Source organism: Artibeus jamaicensis, unplaced genomic scaffold, assembly GCF_021234435.1.
Source record: "Artibeus jamaicensis isolate MK-2021 breed Jamaican fruit bat unplaced genomic scaffold, CSHL_Jam_final contig_354, whole genome shotgun sequence".
NCBI classification, from domain to species: domain Eukaryota; kingdom Metazoa; phylum Chordata; class Mammalia; order Chiroptera; family Phyllostomidae; genus Artibeus; species Artibeus jamaicensis.
In genome coordinates, this window is record NW_026521803.1 from 27,661,731 (window position 1) to 27,679,456 (window position 17,726).

Sequence of the window (17,726 nt, forward strand, 5' to 3'; positions counted from 1 at the left end):
TCACAGGGACAGCAAGAGTTCCCTTGCTGCTGCACTTCAAGTTCCCACCATAGAGCCTTTCGCTGTCCCAGCTCTTGCCGCTCCTCTCCCCCTGCTCCTGGCTCACATCCTCCAAGAAGCCCACACCAAGTCTCTGCCTGCTACAGTGCATGCTGCTTTCGTGGGCAGTTAATTTGGTTTTGACTGGAAGCAAATAAATAGAACTATGTTCTCTAATTAATTCACATCAAAGGGGCCTATTGGATTATATGGGCTGGGTTTGTGGAACAACGCTCTGAGGTGACATTTGCACTTTATCGAGGTCCACTGACAACCTGAAAGAACAGGAGAAAGGTGTGGGCTGTGGGTGGAAGGGAGGGTGAGGGTGCAGACAATTTACCCTCTCCAGGAACCACTCGGGCCGGCTGCCCTGGCCGTCAATTCGGATCCGCATCTTGGTGAATGGAGCGATGTCCAGGATCTCCATGAGGAAGGTGTCATTCTGCTCCCTCTCAAACCTGGAGGTGGAGCACAGGGGCATGGAAAAGGGGAGCTGGCCATGGTGAGGGGCCCAAGTCATGCCACAGACCAGGTTCGGGGTAAAGAGAAAACAGTCTTCCCCTCAGCCTCTCTCAGTTCTCACGGACTCCCCAATTGCCTATCGCTTGCACCCTAGGTGTATTCCCCAAACACTTCAGTTAAACGAGTCTGACTGGTGGAAACAGTCCTGAATCCAGACCTGCCAGTTCTGGGTCTCCATCTCATTCTGCTAGCGACCTCAGCAGTCCTAGCTTCTCTCCAGGGCTTGGTTTCCTCCTTTGCAGTTGGGCGGGGTGGGGGTGGGGAACGGCACTAGCCCTGCAATCTCAACCCATCTTGTCACAAGGACCAAATGGATGTGAAATGAACTTGAAATGTAAAAGGACTTTCATGCCTGCCAAGCTTTACAGGCTGCCACGAATGGGGGGAGGCAGGTTGCACACTGCACAACTCTAGATGGTGCCATTCACATTTCTCCACGTATACACAATCTGCACAATTAAAGACAATGGGCCTAGAGTGGCAGGCACATAGAAAGCAACATCGCTTTTGTTGCTACGACTACTTTCCTGGGGAATGACCGCATCATCTCAGTGCTGTTTATCCCTTACTAACCTTCCCACAGTGCTGCGCATATAAAACAGACTTCAGTGCTGACGGACTACATGACTGCTGGCTGATTCCAGGTGCTGCTGCTGCTAAGCCCCTAAGGGTAATGCAGGTGGCACTGAAGATATGACGCTGCATGGCAATTGTCATGCCTTCTTGAACACAAGACACATTTTTAAAAGCAGGGGCCACGGTCGGTGGAACTGGGACTGCAAGTGCGACGCACGGGGAGCTAACGACTCCTGGTCCTAAAGACAGTGGCGGAACAGCTGTGCAGTCCAGCCTCCTCGAATAACTTGCTCGTGTGTATTTTATGATTATTCAAAGTAAAAATATCCTTCCCAAAGTCTGCCCTAAATCCTTTCCGCTCCAATTTAAGCCCAGTCTGTGCCTCTGTTCATGTGGAAACTGAAGGCGGTGCTCAGGAAGTCCGTGGTCAAGTTCATATCATATACTGGAGACTCCCCCTCAAAACATCTTTCAACTCATTTGATTCCTTGTTCTTGCCAGGTGTATGATGTTGCAGATCAAAGGAACTTTAGAATTCTTGGCTTTGTATTTCTCTTTAGTTTTCACCCTTTGAATTTAGCCAAGTAACTCCATCTTACGGTGGGGCAGGCGGAGGAAAAGGGGAGAAGTAAGCTGGTCTTCTAGAAGGGGGAGGCATGGATTACTTGGCTCCCTTGCTCTTCTTTGGAGACTAAATCCCTCCTCCACCTGGATGGACCCCTCCCCTCAGGTGAAAGGCCCACATCCAAAGAGAAAGCCCTCCTCACGGGCCCTTTACCCCTCCACAACTCACTGGCCACATTCTGCTGATGCACAGTGAGGCCCCAACACTGCAGGGCTGCCATTGGAGAAATGGTCAGCCTTTGAGTCGTATCCCCCAATGCCTAAACCCTTGGGTAAACTAGTTGCCCCCCCCCCCAGCCTAAGGCTTTGGCCCTACTTAGCCTCAGGCTGTTCTCAGTCACAGAGACTAATGCTGAGTAGGGGCGCTTTGATGAGGTGGGGAACAGGAGAGAACCAGAATACAAAGGGAATGAGCCACCGCCAAAGGCCATGTTGCTCGGATGTCACCTCTTCAGCTGTTGAGTAGAGAGGCTCCTCTGAGTGGACAAGCAGAGCAAACCCTGGACCACTTTAGCAGCTTGTCCTGCTGAGCCAGAGGCTCAGGAGATTCACAGTGACATAATACTATCAACTAATCTGCAGACCTTACAATGAACACTTTCTAGGGAGGGAGGGATGGATGGAGGGAAGGAAAGATGAAAGGAGAGACAGACTGGTGGGCTATGGAATGAGATAATCGAGGAAGGCTTCATGGAGGAGGTAGGTTTAAGCTGAACCTTGAAAGAGAAAGGTCTTGAAACACAACAGATGGATGAGGGGCATTCCAGGAGGAGGGAATCAGAGACAGACGTACAGAGGCTAGAAGGCCCCAAGTAGGAGGGGAGTGTGAGGGAAGTGATCTGGTTGAAAGCAGGGTGAGGTTAGAAAGTAGAGAACTGGGTATGCGGAGGGGCAAGGGCAGAGATGGCCCCTGTATACCTGGCTTTCTTCTTGTCCAGCTGCACTTCCTCTGTGCTTCCGTTGATGCCGTAGAGGGTCATAAAGATGTTGGAGTCAGTGCCACCGCCGACCACGTCACCCGTCCACACAGTCATTTCGTAGAGCTCCTGCCACAAGAGGGGTGTGGGTCCTGAGCCCTGGTCTCACCTACCAACTCTACCAACTTGCCTTATTCACACCAGCACCAGATGACACTCTCTCCAAGCTCTGTGGCTCTGAAAAGAGTCCCCCACTGGGCCCAGTTTAGCACTAGAGGGAATTCCATTTCAGATAGAGAACGTGCGTGCAGCAGAAACATGACTGAGAGTCCCAGGATCAGCTGGTTCTTTTGTCAATCAAATCCCAACCTAAGTCCATGCATTCCAGCAGCACATGGGGGCAGGACAGTGTGGCTTTTAGAGCCATTCAGAACCCCCACTTCTAGCAGTTGAATCCCAGATCCACCACCGGCTGGCAGTTTAACTTGAACAGGTGCTCCACCCTTGCCAACCTCTCTTTTGTCCACTGTGAAATGGGGATAAACAGTTTGCAGAGTTGTGAGAGCTACAGACATAGGGCCTGCCACATGGTATGACCTCAAGATGCAGCCGCCACCCTGGATTTTGCCATCTTTGCCCGAGGTTTGCTCCAAAGAAACAATATATTCGATTTGTTTCCACCAGGCGGGGAGGCAGCAGTGAGCCCTCCCCAGAAGCCTCGCTGAAGCCCCTGCCTTGGTTCATCCTGTGAGAGGCAGTCTCATGGCAAAAGGGGCCATCTTTGCCCATGACCCGCAGTGTCCTCTAGTCCTGCCTTCTTACTCCATTCCCTCTCACCACTAGCAACTAGGTCCCAAGGGTTCGGGAGAGCCTTGCCCACATGGCCAAGAAAATGCCAGGCTACAGTCTCCTTTGCCCATGCCTGGCCCTTCCCTTCCCCTGTGGCTGCCACATAGTATTCTCACCTGGGCAGGTACCTGGTACCCACTGACCAGAAGCTCTAGAACTCAGAGCCCAAGTTACTCATCACAATGATCATGCCACCAATGCTATGCCTGTTGGGTACCGGGTGCTTGTCAAGCAACAGCTAGAATTTTTGCTGTGATACTGCAAGATTAGAGGTAGTATTTTCAGGCCTGGCCCAGAGGGCAGGTTTGCCGAGGGAGTGCCTTGCTTTACCAGAAAAATCCGCTTAGAGCACCTAACAAGAGCGTCTGTGGTGGGCACAGAGCCAGTGAGAATGAAGGCAGGAGCCTGGTGCTCTTTGCTCTTACCCAGACAGGCGTGAAAAGCGGAATGTGCTCTGTGGTCCCAAGGAGACGGACCCCTTAAGGCTGCCCCCTCCAGGCGCCTGTGCTCTCATGTCCCTGTTTCTGTCCTTCACACAGAGACACATCTCTTTTTATGTCACAGGTGTGTTTCCAGAAAGAAGCATGAAACAGGAATTATGTAAATGCAGTCTGATATCAGACATCCTGGGAAGATGGCTGGTCCAAAGAACCCTGTGATTCTTCGTAAAGTAACAAACCTGTGTTCTTGCTTTTTTGAGAAATATATATTTATTTATTTTTAGAGAGAGGAAAGGAAGGAGAAGGACAGGGTGCCATGTCCTCTTCCAACCATGTTGTCTGACAAGGTCTGGGCATGGAGGATTTGAGTTCAAGGAATTTGTCTCCCCGGAGGAGAACGTGGCATCCAAAATGGGTTAACAATTGGCTGTCTTATTTTAATTATTTTACTCTTGCTGCTGAATATAGACATTTTACTGTACTTACTTATTCCTGTGAAAATCACCAAAGAGGAAGGGACAATTCAGGGGAAAACATTAGTATTCCCCATGAAACTGCCTGAAAGAATGGAAAAATCTCCACAGATTTCCCTTCTCCCTTATACAGTGGAGTACAACAGCCAGGGTAATATAATTGTTAACCATAAGGGAAAACATGTCAAGTTGTATAAATTACCCTGGTTTGAGCAACTTAAAGTGATCAGGACCGCCATAGTGTACCAGAAATAAGAAAAACAAGTTACATGTTTGTTTGGGTGATCAAAAGGTGGTGGAATTGTTAGACACCTGCATTTCAGGCTCATTGATTCGCACAATTCCAATGAAGTTGTACAAAATAATTTCTTGACCAGAGAACAAAGTTCCCTCTAATGAAATAGTCCCTGAATGTTTAAAAGTTGTTGGGGTAACAACCCCTCCTTTACCTTGAATAAGAATATATATCAATTAGACAGGCAAAGAAATAACAAAAGCTGGCTAGTTATTACAAACTAAACACACAGAAACAGTTACTAAAGAGTCAGAGTTTATAGTACACAGAGAAACATTTTAGACAGAAAAGGATAGATAGCTAAGTTAGACATCACAAAGGCCTTATAATAAATTTCCTATTACCTCTACTCAATCTAGCGTATCCTTTTGCCCCATGACAAATTCTGAGAAATTTTAATATACAATAAGACATTCAAATTCTGTACATACAGCTACTTCTAATTGTCTGATTAATGGCTCTCCTGGTCAAAATAATCTTTGTTTAATATAACTAAATCTATGGGAACTTTCATATTTTTCCTGGTTACCTTTGTATTGATTTTTTCTGCTTAACTGATCATGCTATACTGCAAATGTTAATCACTACCTGAAATGAAAATATAAAAACCTGCTTGTGCTTGCAATAAACGAAACAGAGCTTCACTGTCCTTTGAGGCGTGATGTCGTCTATTACCCATCGCCGACACCTTACCCACCTTCGGGACCCCTGGAACCTGCCGAGGCTGGACCGTGGCAACAGGGAGAGAAATGTTGACCAGTTGCCTCTCATACATGCCCCAGCTGGGGACCTAACCTGCAATCCAGGCATGTGCCCTGACTAGGAATCAAACCCACAGCCTTTTGCTTTGCAGAACAATGCTGAACTGAGCCACACCGGTCAGGACAACCCACAATATGTAACGTGTATTTTGTAATATGACTAACAGGGATGTGGGTCCAGATTTCCATGGACTAAAGAGCTCAGGGGTGATACAGCTGCACTGAGTCGGGGGTGGGGGGTGCTGGTGGGTGGTGTACACACAGGCACACACATACCCATGTGAATGCTGGAACTGGGTCAGGACAGAGGTCCCTGGATGAACTGTATGCTCACCCATGCAGACCGTCTGGCCACAGGTGATGACTAGGGAAGGGAGGGAGGCTGTCTGTACTGTAGAATGCTCTGCCCTCTGGCCCTCAAGTGAGGGAGGGGCAGGCATCCACCTTCCTGCCTGTCAAGGTTTTTACAGCCTCATTACTCAGCCCTTCCTTCTGTTTCCAAAGACAATATAACAGGGTGCATGCAGGGGCAGACTGACTCCTTTTCAGGGACTCTTTTAAGTCGGCAGCTGCCGACTTAAACCCCAGTGGTTTGGATTCAGGAACAGAGACGAGGACTAAAACCTTCTGTTGACCCCACAGCTTTTTAGAGAGAAAAGAAGCCTGTAGGGTCACATGAACCAGAGGCCTCTGGGATGCCAACTGGCCGTGTTTCCTTGGGCATCAGCACCCAGACATCTGCCTCCTGCCCAGCACTGACCTGTGAGTTTACATAACTCACCCCAGGTCATTTAGCCAGTGAGAGGTGGTACCAGGAGCACAGAGCTCCTGCCTTCTAGGCTTTTCTGCTTAAGGAGGGTCTTGTGCAACAGTTCTCACTACACCCTGAGACCCAGAGGCTCACAGAATCCCAAGTGCCGTCTGTCCTCATCACTGTCCTACTGGTGTTGACGAGCATACTTGGAGAATAATGACTCTGAGCACCTAAGTAGAGTCGTGACTTTGCAAACCTCATCACGGACAATTCATGATTGTATTAGTTAGGGTTTTACGTGGAACAGAATGGAAAACACCATCTCCATGTGCTATCTGAGAAGACCAAGGCCCAGAGAGGCCAATGGCTTGCTCAAGGTCAAGCAGTGGCAGGCCAGAAGAGACTTGGGTCTCCTGGCTCCAAGCAAAGCCCATGTGGCTGGTATTCCAGGCTGCAGCTTCAACCAGCGCCCCAGTGACGAGTTTCCTGCCTCCCTCACATTTATCTGCCTACTACTGCTCACCCCAGTATACCCTGCTCTAGCTGTGCAAGGCACACACACAGGCCCCTCCACACCTTCACCCCGATGTTCACCACCGTAGCATCCAGGAGGTCGAAGACCCGGGAGGTGAAGCCATCTCCTCGGTCCTTGGCGAGCCAGCAATTGCAGCGCAGTGTGTACCTGGTGCCCTGGGTTGGCACAGCCAGACTCAGCTCCTCCACCAGCCAGCAGCTCTCAGGGGAGGCCCCGTCATGGCCCAGCTGCGAGGGGACACACTGGGGCCATGAGCATCTGGACACACTGGGAAGGAAGCCCTCCCTGCCTTGCTCAGCATCCCCTTCCCCAGGTCATTTAGGAGCCCCCCTCTCCTGCAGGAGGTTCTGCAGACTCCTTCTGCAATGCTTCCTTCCAACATGTTCTTGACTTACTGACCCAAGGTGCCTCCCACGAGGGGAAAAGATTGTGCAGATACAATTAAGGACTCTAATCAGAAGACTTTGAGTTAATAAAAAGATTATTCTGGGTGGGCCTGACCTAATCAGACGAGCCCTTTTATAAGAGGGTCTGGACGTCAGAAATGGAAGAGGTCAGAGAGATTTGAAGCAGAAAACATCACCTCCTACTGGCTTTGGGGAAACTGCCATGTCTTGGAGGGGCTCACGTGGCAGGGAACATGGGCAGCCTCTGGGAAGCAGAGGCCTCAGACCTCCACCCACAAGGAAACAGCTTCACCAAATTCCAGTGGGCTTTGCACAGGGTCCCAAGCCCAGGGGAGACTGCAGCCCTGGTAGCACCTTGATTTCAGCTCAGTGGCACATTGGGAGGAGGAACCAGCTCACTCCCTCCTGGATTCCTGACCCAGGAAAATGTGTGAGAAACTGTGCACTTAAGTTACCAAGTTTTCAGTCACTGGCTACACAGCAACAGAAAACTAATACACAAGGCATCCCCACCCCTTGGCTGGGTGGAAAACTGGGATGCGGAGGGGTGGGTGCTTCACCCAAGGTGATGGCAGAGGCGAGGAGGTCTTCCCCTGCCCCCCGCTCTCAGGTCAGTTGCTCTGCCCACCCTCCACTCTCCCTCTCCCCCGCCCCAAGTCAGCTCCTCCCTTCCCTGGGGGTGGTCATCATCCCAAGGCCCCAGGGACCAGCACCTCTATCTTCTTGATGACGCCTACATCCAAGCCTCCAACGTAGAACTCCTCCACAGAACCACAGCTGAACCCCTTCTTGTCTCCAGGGTAGTCCAGCCAGATGCGATTACTGACCTCATCGTCCTCCCCAATGAGGATGACGAAGGCCCGGCTGTCAGTGGCTGCATCCTTGTGCTTTCCAGTGGTGACTGACACGTAGTAGGGAATGACTGCAAGAGATCAGGGGGCCCAGCCTTATGACAAGCCAGGTGGACCGGAACAGGATCTGCAGACTTGGAAACGAGACTTGGAGATTTCGTCTCCCTGCCTCCAAGACAAAGGGCAAGGGCGTGCTCTAGGAGGGCACGTTATCTCTGGTGAGTGTCTACTGTCCAAGGAGGAGGGAGTCGGTCACCCACAAGTGAAGATCGAAGAGAGTGTCCTTGCCACATGAAGACTTCACTGCACCTCATGCACCCATGTGAAGTGGAAGTGAGAAGAGCTTCCCCGCAAGTCTAGGGGATGCCTGAAACGCTCACTGTCAGCAAAAGTGAGGTTGGCCAGACCAAGGTCTCACAGAAGATGGGGATTTAGGGCAGAATAGAGAGTATTATATATGTAGCATGGTAAATGAAAATCCCAGAAAGCATCTGTTTCCATCCACTAGCCCAGACTAATCAGCATTTAAAAACCGCACTCAGGTAATGTGGCACAGGGTCCTAGTTGCCCATCCAGTATCCGTTCTTCATGCAGCTGGGGGTGGTCATGATAGGTAAGCAGATGTCACTGGGAAAATTGCTTCTAAAGGGTCTGACTCAACAGGGAGGAGCCCTTTTTGCTCTTTACCCTTCTATTCATTCTGCTTGGGGTATGAATGTAATGGCTGGAGCTCCAGCAGTCATCTTGGCAACATAAGGGACTGTGAGGCTGGAAGCTGCTTGTGAGGTTTCCAAAGTGATTAAGTTGAAAGAACCTAGCTCCCTGACTTTACTGGAGCTGCTACATTAGTACCAACTGCCTACCCTTGAACTTCCCCATGAGAGAAAAGAAAAATCCCTCAATTGTTTAAGTCACCATCTTCACGTCTCTGTCGCTAACTTGCAGTTAACAAATTGATACAAGTTTGGAAACCCTTCACCTGGCCCATCTTCCTCAATAGCTTGGGAGACACTGCCCTGGTATAGTGGGTTATAAGTTATGCATTCTGTACCTCTTTGAAAAGTTTGCAAACTAGACCTTCCTGGCTGGCATTACCTGCACTGTTTTCTATTCCTTCCCATGGCCTGGCTCCGAGCAAAGTGCATCTGCTTGTTATACCAGGCTAATCCCTGCCTTCTCAGGGTTGTTGTGGGGATGGAAACAGGCAATAGGTGTGAAAACTGTGTGTAAATTTTAAGACATCAGATAGTACACTAGACACCTTCATCAGTGGGGCCACCTTCACCAAGCCTGTGCACCTCTTGGTGCTGTCACGTGGGGCTTGACCTTGCAGTAAGTCAGGTAACGGTGGGGCCAATGCACGGCCTGTCCACGGACACCTTAAACACACTGCCACGCACTTGTTCCTGCTCTGACAAGCCCTTTGTTTGGCTTACCCAGGCCATCCTGAACGTAGCTGGCCATGACTCCCGTCACTGTGTTGATGTCGACCCCGGCCATCTTGGAGCTCATGGCGAGCTCCCAGAAGTCAGCGGGGCTGCTGCAGTTGCTGCTCCGGTCCCCAGTGTACTCCTGTCGGGAAGAGCAGGTCCCAGGCCTGTCATATCTCCGGCACCTTCCGCCCCAGGGGGCCTCCTTCAAGTGCGAGGATGATGACAAGCCATGGCTGAGCCCCCCCCCACTGCCTTTCACGCACCTTCTCATAAAATAGCCTCTCGAGCCGCCCGTCCTCCTTCTTCAGGGACAGCCAGCGCCCGCACAGGAACAGGAACTCGTCCTCATTGGTGTCGTTCCAGATCTCCACCTTCTCCACGTACCAGTCTGCACACCACTTAGTGTTGTCATGGCGGAGCTTAATCTTGTAGATGACGCCCAGGTCGGCAGCCTCGATGATAAAAGTGTCGGCCTGGACAGTCCGAACGTGGGGACTTGAGTGGGGGTGTTTCCCACCTCCTCCCACTCCAACCCCATCCATCCGGTACCTTCCACACCCCTCAACAATTGGGCTACGCAGACCTTCCCGGCTGGGGGCCCTCCAGGCCCAAGTCCCTAACACGGAGTGTGCTGTGCCAAGGCCTCGCGGTACAATGGCCCTGTTTGCAGCCCAGTTCCCTTGGGAAACTCCCTGTGGGTGTTTGGAAGACGGACTCCGATGAGCTGTGGGAGTGCGATGGGACAGAGGAGGGTGCTGCGCCCTGTCCTGGTAACTGGACATCCTTAGTCACGTCGAGTATCAGCATGAGCTCAGGTTGGAGGCTGAAGGGTAAGAGCTGAGGGAGAGGCAGGACCCTTCTGAATGACGGGCAGGACATGAAATTTCCAAGGGGGGCGGGAGGGAGGCAGCTGGAGGAGCCAGCCCTCTGGGCTGCGGTCTCTGGTGGAGGCAGGCTGAGGAGAGTGGGGGGCACAGCATCAGGGGCGTGGGTTCAGGACGCTTCTGTGTAGGGTGACATAAAGCCCTTCTCTGTGTCCCTGACTGTAGCTTCAGGAAGGTGACCTTACACAGCGAGGTCTTTGGATTCTTTGAACACCATTCAGCGAGATGTGGCGTTCCAGGCCCTGGGTGAAGTACAGTCAAAACACAAGTTGAATGTGGCAGGAGGAGAAGAAGGAGGAGGGACAGGTAACCGTGGGTGACACCTACTTTTCTTCTGAAAGATCAACCAAATCACTCCACTGAGCAATGGGACCCCAGAGATCAGTACTCTGGGATGTCCTCTGCTCCTCCTTGGGACAGCCCAGGTGGTGGAAGTAGCCACCTGTGGGAGGACTAGAGGCAGGGCTGGGTAGATTCCCCCAGGGGTGGCACTAAGCCGAAGATGGGGGGCTGGGTCTTCCAGGCAGCCAGGGCCGGGGGATGTGCAGGTGCACGGTGCATGGCTGAGGGCAGGTGCGGACTTGTGCAGGCCCTTGGGGCACTGGCCAGTGACCGAGTTCATCAGAGCAGAAGTGGGCACCCCTCACGGCACAGCAGTCCCACTTTTCTGCATCTGTCCTGGGGCGACACCTTCGTCTGTGAACAAGGACGTCTGCTGCAGGATAATTTTTGTGGTGGAAAATTGGGAGCCAGTAGGTGTTCAGTGCTTGGGGAGCAGCCCAATAACAATGTCGGTGTTGTGTGTGGAACCTTATGTGTGTGGTGGCTATAAAGAACGAGCCAGCCCTGTTGATGTTTGAATACCGGACATGGAAGACTTCCAAGATGTCCCGTTGCATGCCAAAGGCAAGCCGAGGAAGCATTGGCATAGGATGATGCCTTTTACAAAAACATTAAAACTACAGAACGGCATTATATATTTTTTATGGGCACATATACACAGGTGCAGAGAAAAGCCCTGGGAGGACACAGAGACAGGGGTCAGTGTGGGGCATTCTGGCCACCAAGGCCGAGGGTCTGGCATTCCACACAGGCTGGCTGGGCTGGGGGTCATGCAGGGCTCGGGCGGATGCGGGTTGGGTGGGGTGCCCCTTGTGGTTCAAGTGAGAGAGTGACTCTGTCAGCTTTGAGTAGGTAAATTGGGGAAGCCCAGAGGGTGGGCTGGATTTCAGGGGCTGGGGGCAGGGAGCCAGGCTGGCCTGGTAAGTTAGGTAGATAAGGACTGGGTGGAGAGGGAGTTGACTGGGCTGATCTGAAATTTAGAAGGGAGAATCTTTACGACTTGGTGACTGATGAATGTGGGTGAGGAGGGGTACTGAGAGAAGAGAGGCATCAGGGATAACTCCCGGATTCTGCAGCAAGTGATTCAAGATATGGAAGCTTTGAGGAGGGAGGCAGTGAACATAAAGTCACATAAATCATCAGGGACTAAGCTCGCAGTAGCCGCAGCTCCCCTGATGGGACATCAAAACCAGAGGACGGGGAGAGAAAAGCCTGGGCAGAAGGCAGCAAAGATTTTTGTTGTGATACCACGATTGCTAAGAGAGAAGAAAATATGACTCTGCACACAGAGGGGAGAATGAGTGGTATTGCCTTCATGTATACTTTCATTCATGTATTCACTCAGCAAACATCCACTGTGCCAACTCTGTCCCAGGCTCAGTGCATAAAGCCACGAACCAAAATGTATCTAGCAGCCGTGTGCCTGGTACAAGCATTTGCCAGGCATCTGCTCCAGGCGCCAGTGAAGGTGGGAAAGGTGTGCCCTCCCAAGCCTTGCCAACTGACAAAGAGCCAACTTCGTGCCAGGCACAGTTCCAGGCTCTTCGTGTGTTTTAATGAAGTTAACTTGTTATATGGCAAAGGAAACTGAGGTAGATCTCTCTGCTAAGTAGCTTGCCCAAGATCACAGCTAGTCAGTGTCAGAGCCGGGACGTGAGGCCAGGGGATGGGGTCCCAGCCACGGGGCGGGCTCCTGACCACCGCTCAGCACAGCCACGTTCCACAGCAGCACATGAGTGAGCCTGGTAATCGTGTCCCCACTATAGAATCCGGGACACCGAATGAGTCACTTGACCTCTTTGGCATTTCATTTTTCCAAAACAGACAGACTTACTATTAACTATCCTACCAGTGCAGGGGAAATTGTATCTTGTGCGTGTGTGAGGGTGTGAGTGAGTGTGTGTGTGGGCGTGTGTGGGTGTGAAATTATTTCTCCCTGATACAAAGTGTTCTTACATATGTCTTGACCTGCTTTTCAGCCCAGTGGTCTAAGTAGCTATCACATTGCTCTTCCCACTTCAGAAGGAGTCGCCAGAGCTGAAGAGCAAAGGTTCATATCTGGATGATGGAGCAAATGAATGGGAGCCTTGAGCCTGACTGCCCTGGCACCCTGAGGTCAGGGTGGGGCTCCCTCCAAGGTAGACTGGCTCATGGGGTCACCAGCTAGCTGCACACCTACTTAGAGGACACTTGCTTTCCTTGTCCCAGAGCTAACTTCCTCCTCGCCTTTAGCAAATGTTTCGGCACCAAAGGTCACGCTTGGCTGAGGATCAGGCTCAAGGAGGCCCCGACAAACACCCACTGGAGGATGCACAAAATCCCCACACGCTCAAGGCCCCACGCGAGCTCCTAACCAAGGATTGGGTTAGGAGCCAATCACCTGGCTCTGATCACCCTGTGGCCGCAGCCTGGCCTGTGGGGATTTCCAGCAGATGTAGGTGAATGGACAGACGGGAAAGAAGCTGAGGAGCGAGCGAAGGGGTTGAGGCAGAAAGGGCGTGAAAGAGAGAAGAGCTGGGCTGGGAAACAGAAGCTGAGCTGGTGGGAAGGGACATTTGGACAGACTTCTTCCTTTTTGTAAAACCACGGAATGTCAGAGCTGGTAGGGCCTTAGATGCCATCAGGTCGCATAGTTTTCAAGCCTTTCTTGAGCCACAGAGTACTTTGCTTAGTAGAGGACTTGCTTGGTGCCCCAGTAGACAGGCCAGGTCAAATGGATCCACATGTGGGGGGAGTAGGTGCCCATCTGCTCCCCCAGCCCCTCCATGGTTCTCGAGGGTGGTGCACAACACACTTAGGCTGACTGATATCAGACCCTTCATCTTGAACGTGAGGACAGCGAGGGCAGAGGGATTCAACCTGATGAGGAGAGGATGGCAGAACCGACCTCCAATGCCCCGCCCCCCGCCCACAGCTCAAGCCTCCGTGGATGCAGCCTCATTACTCTGAGATGTGCACCGATACTCTCACAGTCCGCCCACAGGGGATTGGGTTTTCTGAAGATGACCAAGTCCTGACAACCAGCAACCCAGAGCTCAGACAGGCCTCTTGCTTGCTGGAGCCCCATCTGCACCCCACAGGCAGAGCCCGGGTCCGAGAGAGAGGACCAGCCCTCTGCAGGGGGAGGGCAAGAGTGAATGTCTTCGTGAGGGTTCAGGACACCCCACGAAGGTCCCAGGCAGCCTTGGGGACCAAGAAGAGCTGGCCCCCAGATATCTGGCCCCAGGAAGGAGAAGGGAAGGGGCTCAGCTCCGCGTGCTCCTCCTACCGTTCCTCTCTCGAACTTGTTGGTGCGATTCTCTGACTTGCCGAGGTACCGCTCCCCGGTGTCTCCCAGGTCCCCGTAGATGGTGATGTAGACCTTGGCATCTGTTCCTGCCCCAGGAACATTTCCTGTGAAGATCTGCACCGAGTACAGCACAACTGGACAGGCAATCAGACAGACAGACAAAGGGAAGAAAAGAATAGCATTGCTTTAGGTTTGGAGGAACTGGATTTATAAGAGGTATTATTAGGTTTCTGGCCCAGGCCTCAGCAAGTTAGTGTTTTCCTATTATTTGCTCAATTATGCACATTCTGCTACAATTCCACATGGATTCACCAGTGGGCAGCTTGCCCATCTGATCTGGACACAGGGGCCTCTCAGACTCAAAGAATGGGGGCCGCTCCCAGCACCCCTCAAACCATCTACCCACCCAGCCACCTGTGTCTTCCAGGGGAAAGACGCAGGGAAATGCCTGACCTGGGTGCGCTCTGGAGTCACTAGCCTCAAGATGCACATACGACCCTAAAAGGGGGTCCCCTACCTGCAGTCACTGAGATGGACTTTCTTACCGACTTTGCAAGTGGGCTCAGAACCACATTTCATTACATTTAGAAGGGTCAGGTGATGTGAATTGCTCACACTCACGGTTATGGAGCACATTCACGCCCACACAGGGTTCCCATTATTTTCTTTGTCTTCCCTGGATCCCACAACATTATCCTCCCCCGCCTCCTTCTGCCTCTGTGGAAGCTCCTCCGTGAGCAGCACTGCAGGTTCCTGATCTTTGGCTCCCCACCCCAAGCCAGTGTCACCTGGCTCTGTTCACCGCCTGCAGCTCTGTCCTGCGAGTCCTGAGTGTTGACTTCCTGGAGTTCCCCACGTCTCTGTCTCCAACCCAGTGCCCTGCTGCCCTCTGGACCCCTGCCTCTGTCACCTAGGAGACCCGTCCACCTGAGCAAGACCACCTGAAACACACATCTGAACCTCCAATCCACCCCTCCCACGCCCCCTTTTCCAAACCTTCTCCCCACCCATCCTCCCTGTCTCCGTGGCCCCACCCAGCACTTGCTCTCCAGACCTCATGGGTGCACCGTGAGAATTGCTCTAGGAGGCTTGCTCCCCTCAAGGGCAAGAACCAGGACTAGTCACACTGCCCCCCACGCCCACCTCACTCAGCTCACTGTAGCGTCCAGCCAGCATTTCACGTGTTGTGTGACAAAATAAAATCTTGTCTTCAGAGTTAAAAAGAGTCAATGTTACCCAAGCCTGCCTGGCTAATACTGACAAGAGTAACATTAGGAATCTTGTCACAGTTGAGACATGACAATTAGCTGTCCTCCCCTTCCCTCACTCCAATCGTTCTCTCCATCTCTTTCCCAGCTGTGTCTCAGCCCCGCTTCACACGGGGGCAGGGCATTTTCTAGGAGCCCTTGCCCCAGAGCGGGGTGCCATGTCACCAGGAACTGTGAGTAAACGTGCTTCCTGTTCCTCTCCTTCCACCCCCACGGCTCTCGACAGGCTTTTCGGAATTAGGAAAACTAATTCAGCTTCTGGGTGTTGCAGTCAAATCTGGCTATTTCTGGATCCTCCCGGCTCCCTGCCCCAACCAGGCCACACAGCTCTCAGTGGAAAGATGGCTCCCTAGAAACACGACCAAGCACACAGTAGGTCTGCAACACATTATTAATCCAGAGCAGCCCAAGGGTGCTGCTGGGACAGCTCTCCAAGGCATCCTCTGGGTTCCAAGTACAAAAGGGAATTATCCCCCAGAGTTAATAGAGAAGAAAATTCAGAGAAAAGATAGGACCAGGGAAAGGCATGCTGTTGAGGCAACACTTGTTTTCATCTCTAAGCAGTGGCAATGCAGATTAAAGGAAATGTTAGGGCTGTTTTATGTCCTCCTGGCTCCATATGGGGTCTGGAATCTTGGGTTTTACTCCAGTTTTTTCCAAAAAAGCAGTGCAACAAATAGAAGATGGATTTCCAAGGTTTGGGAGTGTCTCTGATCTTTTATCAAAGTTAAATTCAAAAGTATTCTTTTGTATGTTGCCTGTGGTAAAAAGTCTGGTGGTTCTGCAGGTGAATTTGACTTTGGACACAGCTGAAGCCTATTCACAGCTGACCAGCTGGGGAATAACACGGAGGTGGGTGTGGACAGTGGCATCGCTGGTCGAAACAGTGGGGAGACTCTATCCAGGTGCGTGTGTGCACATGTGTGTGCTCTCTCACACTCACACGATGTAGAAGGGAAGGAGAAGAGGAGGCTGAGGACCGAGCCTGAAGCAATGCCACCTGGTATGAGAAGGGAAACAGCATTTGGTGGGAGAGGTAGGGTGAGAACCAGAAAATGGTGCTCCAACAGCAAAGGAGGTACAACGACAGCGTGTGTGATTGGCTGGTGCAAATCCCGCAGAGAAAACCACAGCAATAAGGAATGGGCAAAGTCACCTGGGCACAAGATGAAGAGAAACCCATGACCTTGGGCAATCTGAAGCTGCACCCAGTTCCTGAGGACAAATCTACAACAGCTCTAGGTACAGAGTAATCTGAGATGCTTCGGGATCCACCCTTGGTTGGAACACCTGGATCCAGCAAGAGCGGAGAGGACGAGCCCCACAGATTGCAGCCAAATAAACCAAGAGAAAGGAGAGGACCGGAACCAAGATAATCCAGGCACAGGAGGACCCATATCTGGACTCGTCAACACGGTGTCAGACCAGGAAAGGATTTGAGTGCAAACCTTGCAATGAGACACCCAGAACTTTGAAGAATAGCCCTGCCATTTATTAGCTCTGTGAACTTTGGCAGGTTATGTAACCTCTGTGAGCCTCGGTTGTCCTCTCCATGGAACGCAGATAATAATAGACTCTTTGTCCTGGGAGTAAAGGCTCTGCCGGGCACAGGGCAGGTGCCCTGCCAGGGAGGAGGATGAGGGTGATCACACCGCACTTACTGTCCAGTGGCTCCTCCACTTCCTTGTAGATTTGCCTTAAGGACCCATCTTTCATGTATTTCTCAGTGAAGATGTCAAAAGGAACGAGTTCTCGAATAGTCTTCTTGTCATCCTCCGAGGTGGCAAGCCATCGATCACAAGCAAAAGTCACAGTCTCTGTACCCTGGGGTGAGGCAGCAAGAGAAAAATTAGCCCTTAATATGGAAACTGCCAACTTCAGTGGTTCATCAGTGGGGCAACACTCATGGGGACCAAGAACAAGGGTCATGGAGCTCCATAAATGATGCAAAAGCCACAGCCCTGCTCCAGTCCTAGCAGACCAAGTCTTACTTGAAGACTTACACAACCACATCAGTGGTTGGTTCTTGAAGGCTGGGGTCCCCAGAGTCACATAAAAATAGACATTTAAATCCCATCCTGGAAACTCGGATTCAAAAGAGTAAGGGGAGGGAGTCTGTATTTTTTAATTTCTCCCAAGTCATTCATATCCACAGGCACGACTGAGAGCTGCCTTTTAGGATTAGAATTCTATAGTTTCAGATTGTTTGCCAAGTTGGTCGGGTGGATACCTTCTATGGGTTGACCTTGAGTAACAGAAAGGGCATGGCCGGTCACTTACTAGTAGTGTGGCCGTAGGGTGGGGAGCAGAAACATGGCTGCCCAGACCCTCCTCCTTGACCCCTAAACCAAGTTCTAAAAGATTCTGCCTGGAAGCTGAGCTAGTTTCTGCACTCTGAGTGAACTGTGGGGATTTTTCTCAGAAGATTTTATCTTCGTAAGGCTGCAGGTTCTTATAATGAATCTGT

At 51.5% G+C, this 17,726-nt stretch overlaps 1 protein-coding gene across 2 annotated transcripts in view; it reads right to left on the reverse strand.

The window, feature by feature from the left end:
- The window catches only part of LOXHD1 (lipoxygenase homology PLAT domains 1), a 132,999-nt gene that overhangs the window by 21,595 nt on the left and 93,678 nt on the right, over positions 1-17,726 (reverse strand). The window contains exons 28-35 of one of the 2 annotated variants that reach the window (XM_037165011.2): positions 16,921-17,083; positions 13,971-14,125; positions 9,740-9,949; positions 9,480-9,615; positions 7,906-8,114; positions 6,827-7,012; positions 2,680-2,807; positions 380-497 (exon numbers count right to left, since the gene is read on the reverse strand). In XM_037165011.2, the coding sequence (XP_037020906.2) occupies positions 380-497; positions 2,680-2,807; positions 6,827-7,012; positions 7,906-8,114; positions 9,480-9,615; positions 9,740-9,949; positions 13,971-14,125; positions 16,921-17,083 (1,305 nt within the window). The remainder of the gene's footprint in view (positions 1-379; positions 498-2,679; positions 2,808-6,826; positions 7,013-7,905; positions 8,115-9,479; positions 9,616-9,739; positions 9,950-13,970; positions 14,126-16,920; positions 17,084-17,726) is intronic. The other variant, XM_037165012.2, reaches the window with a different exon arrangement.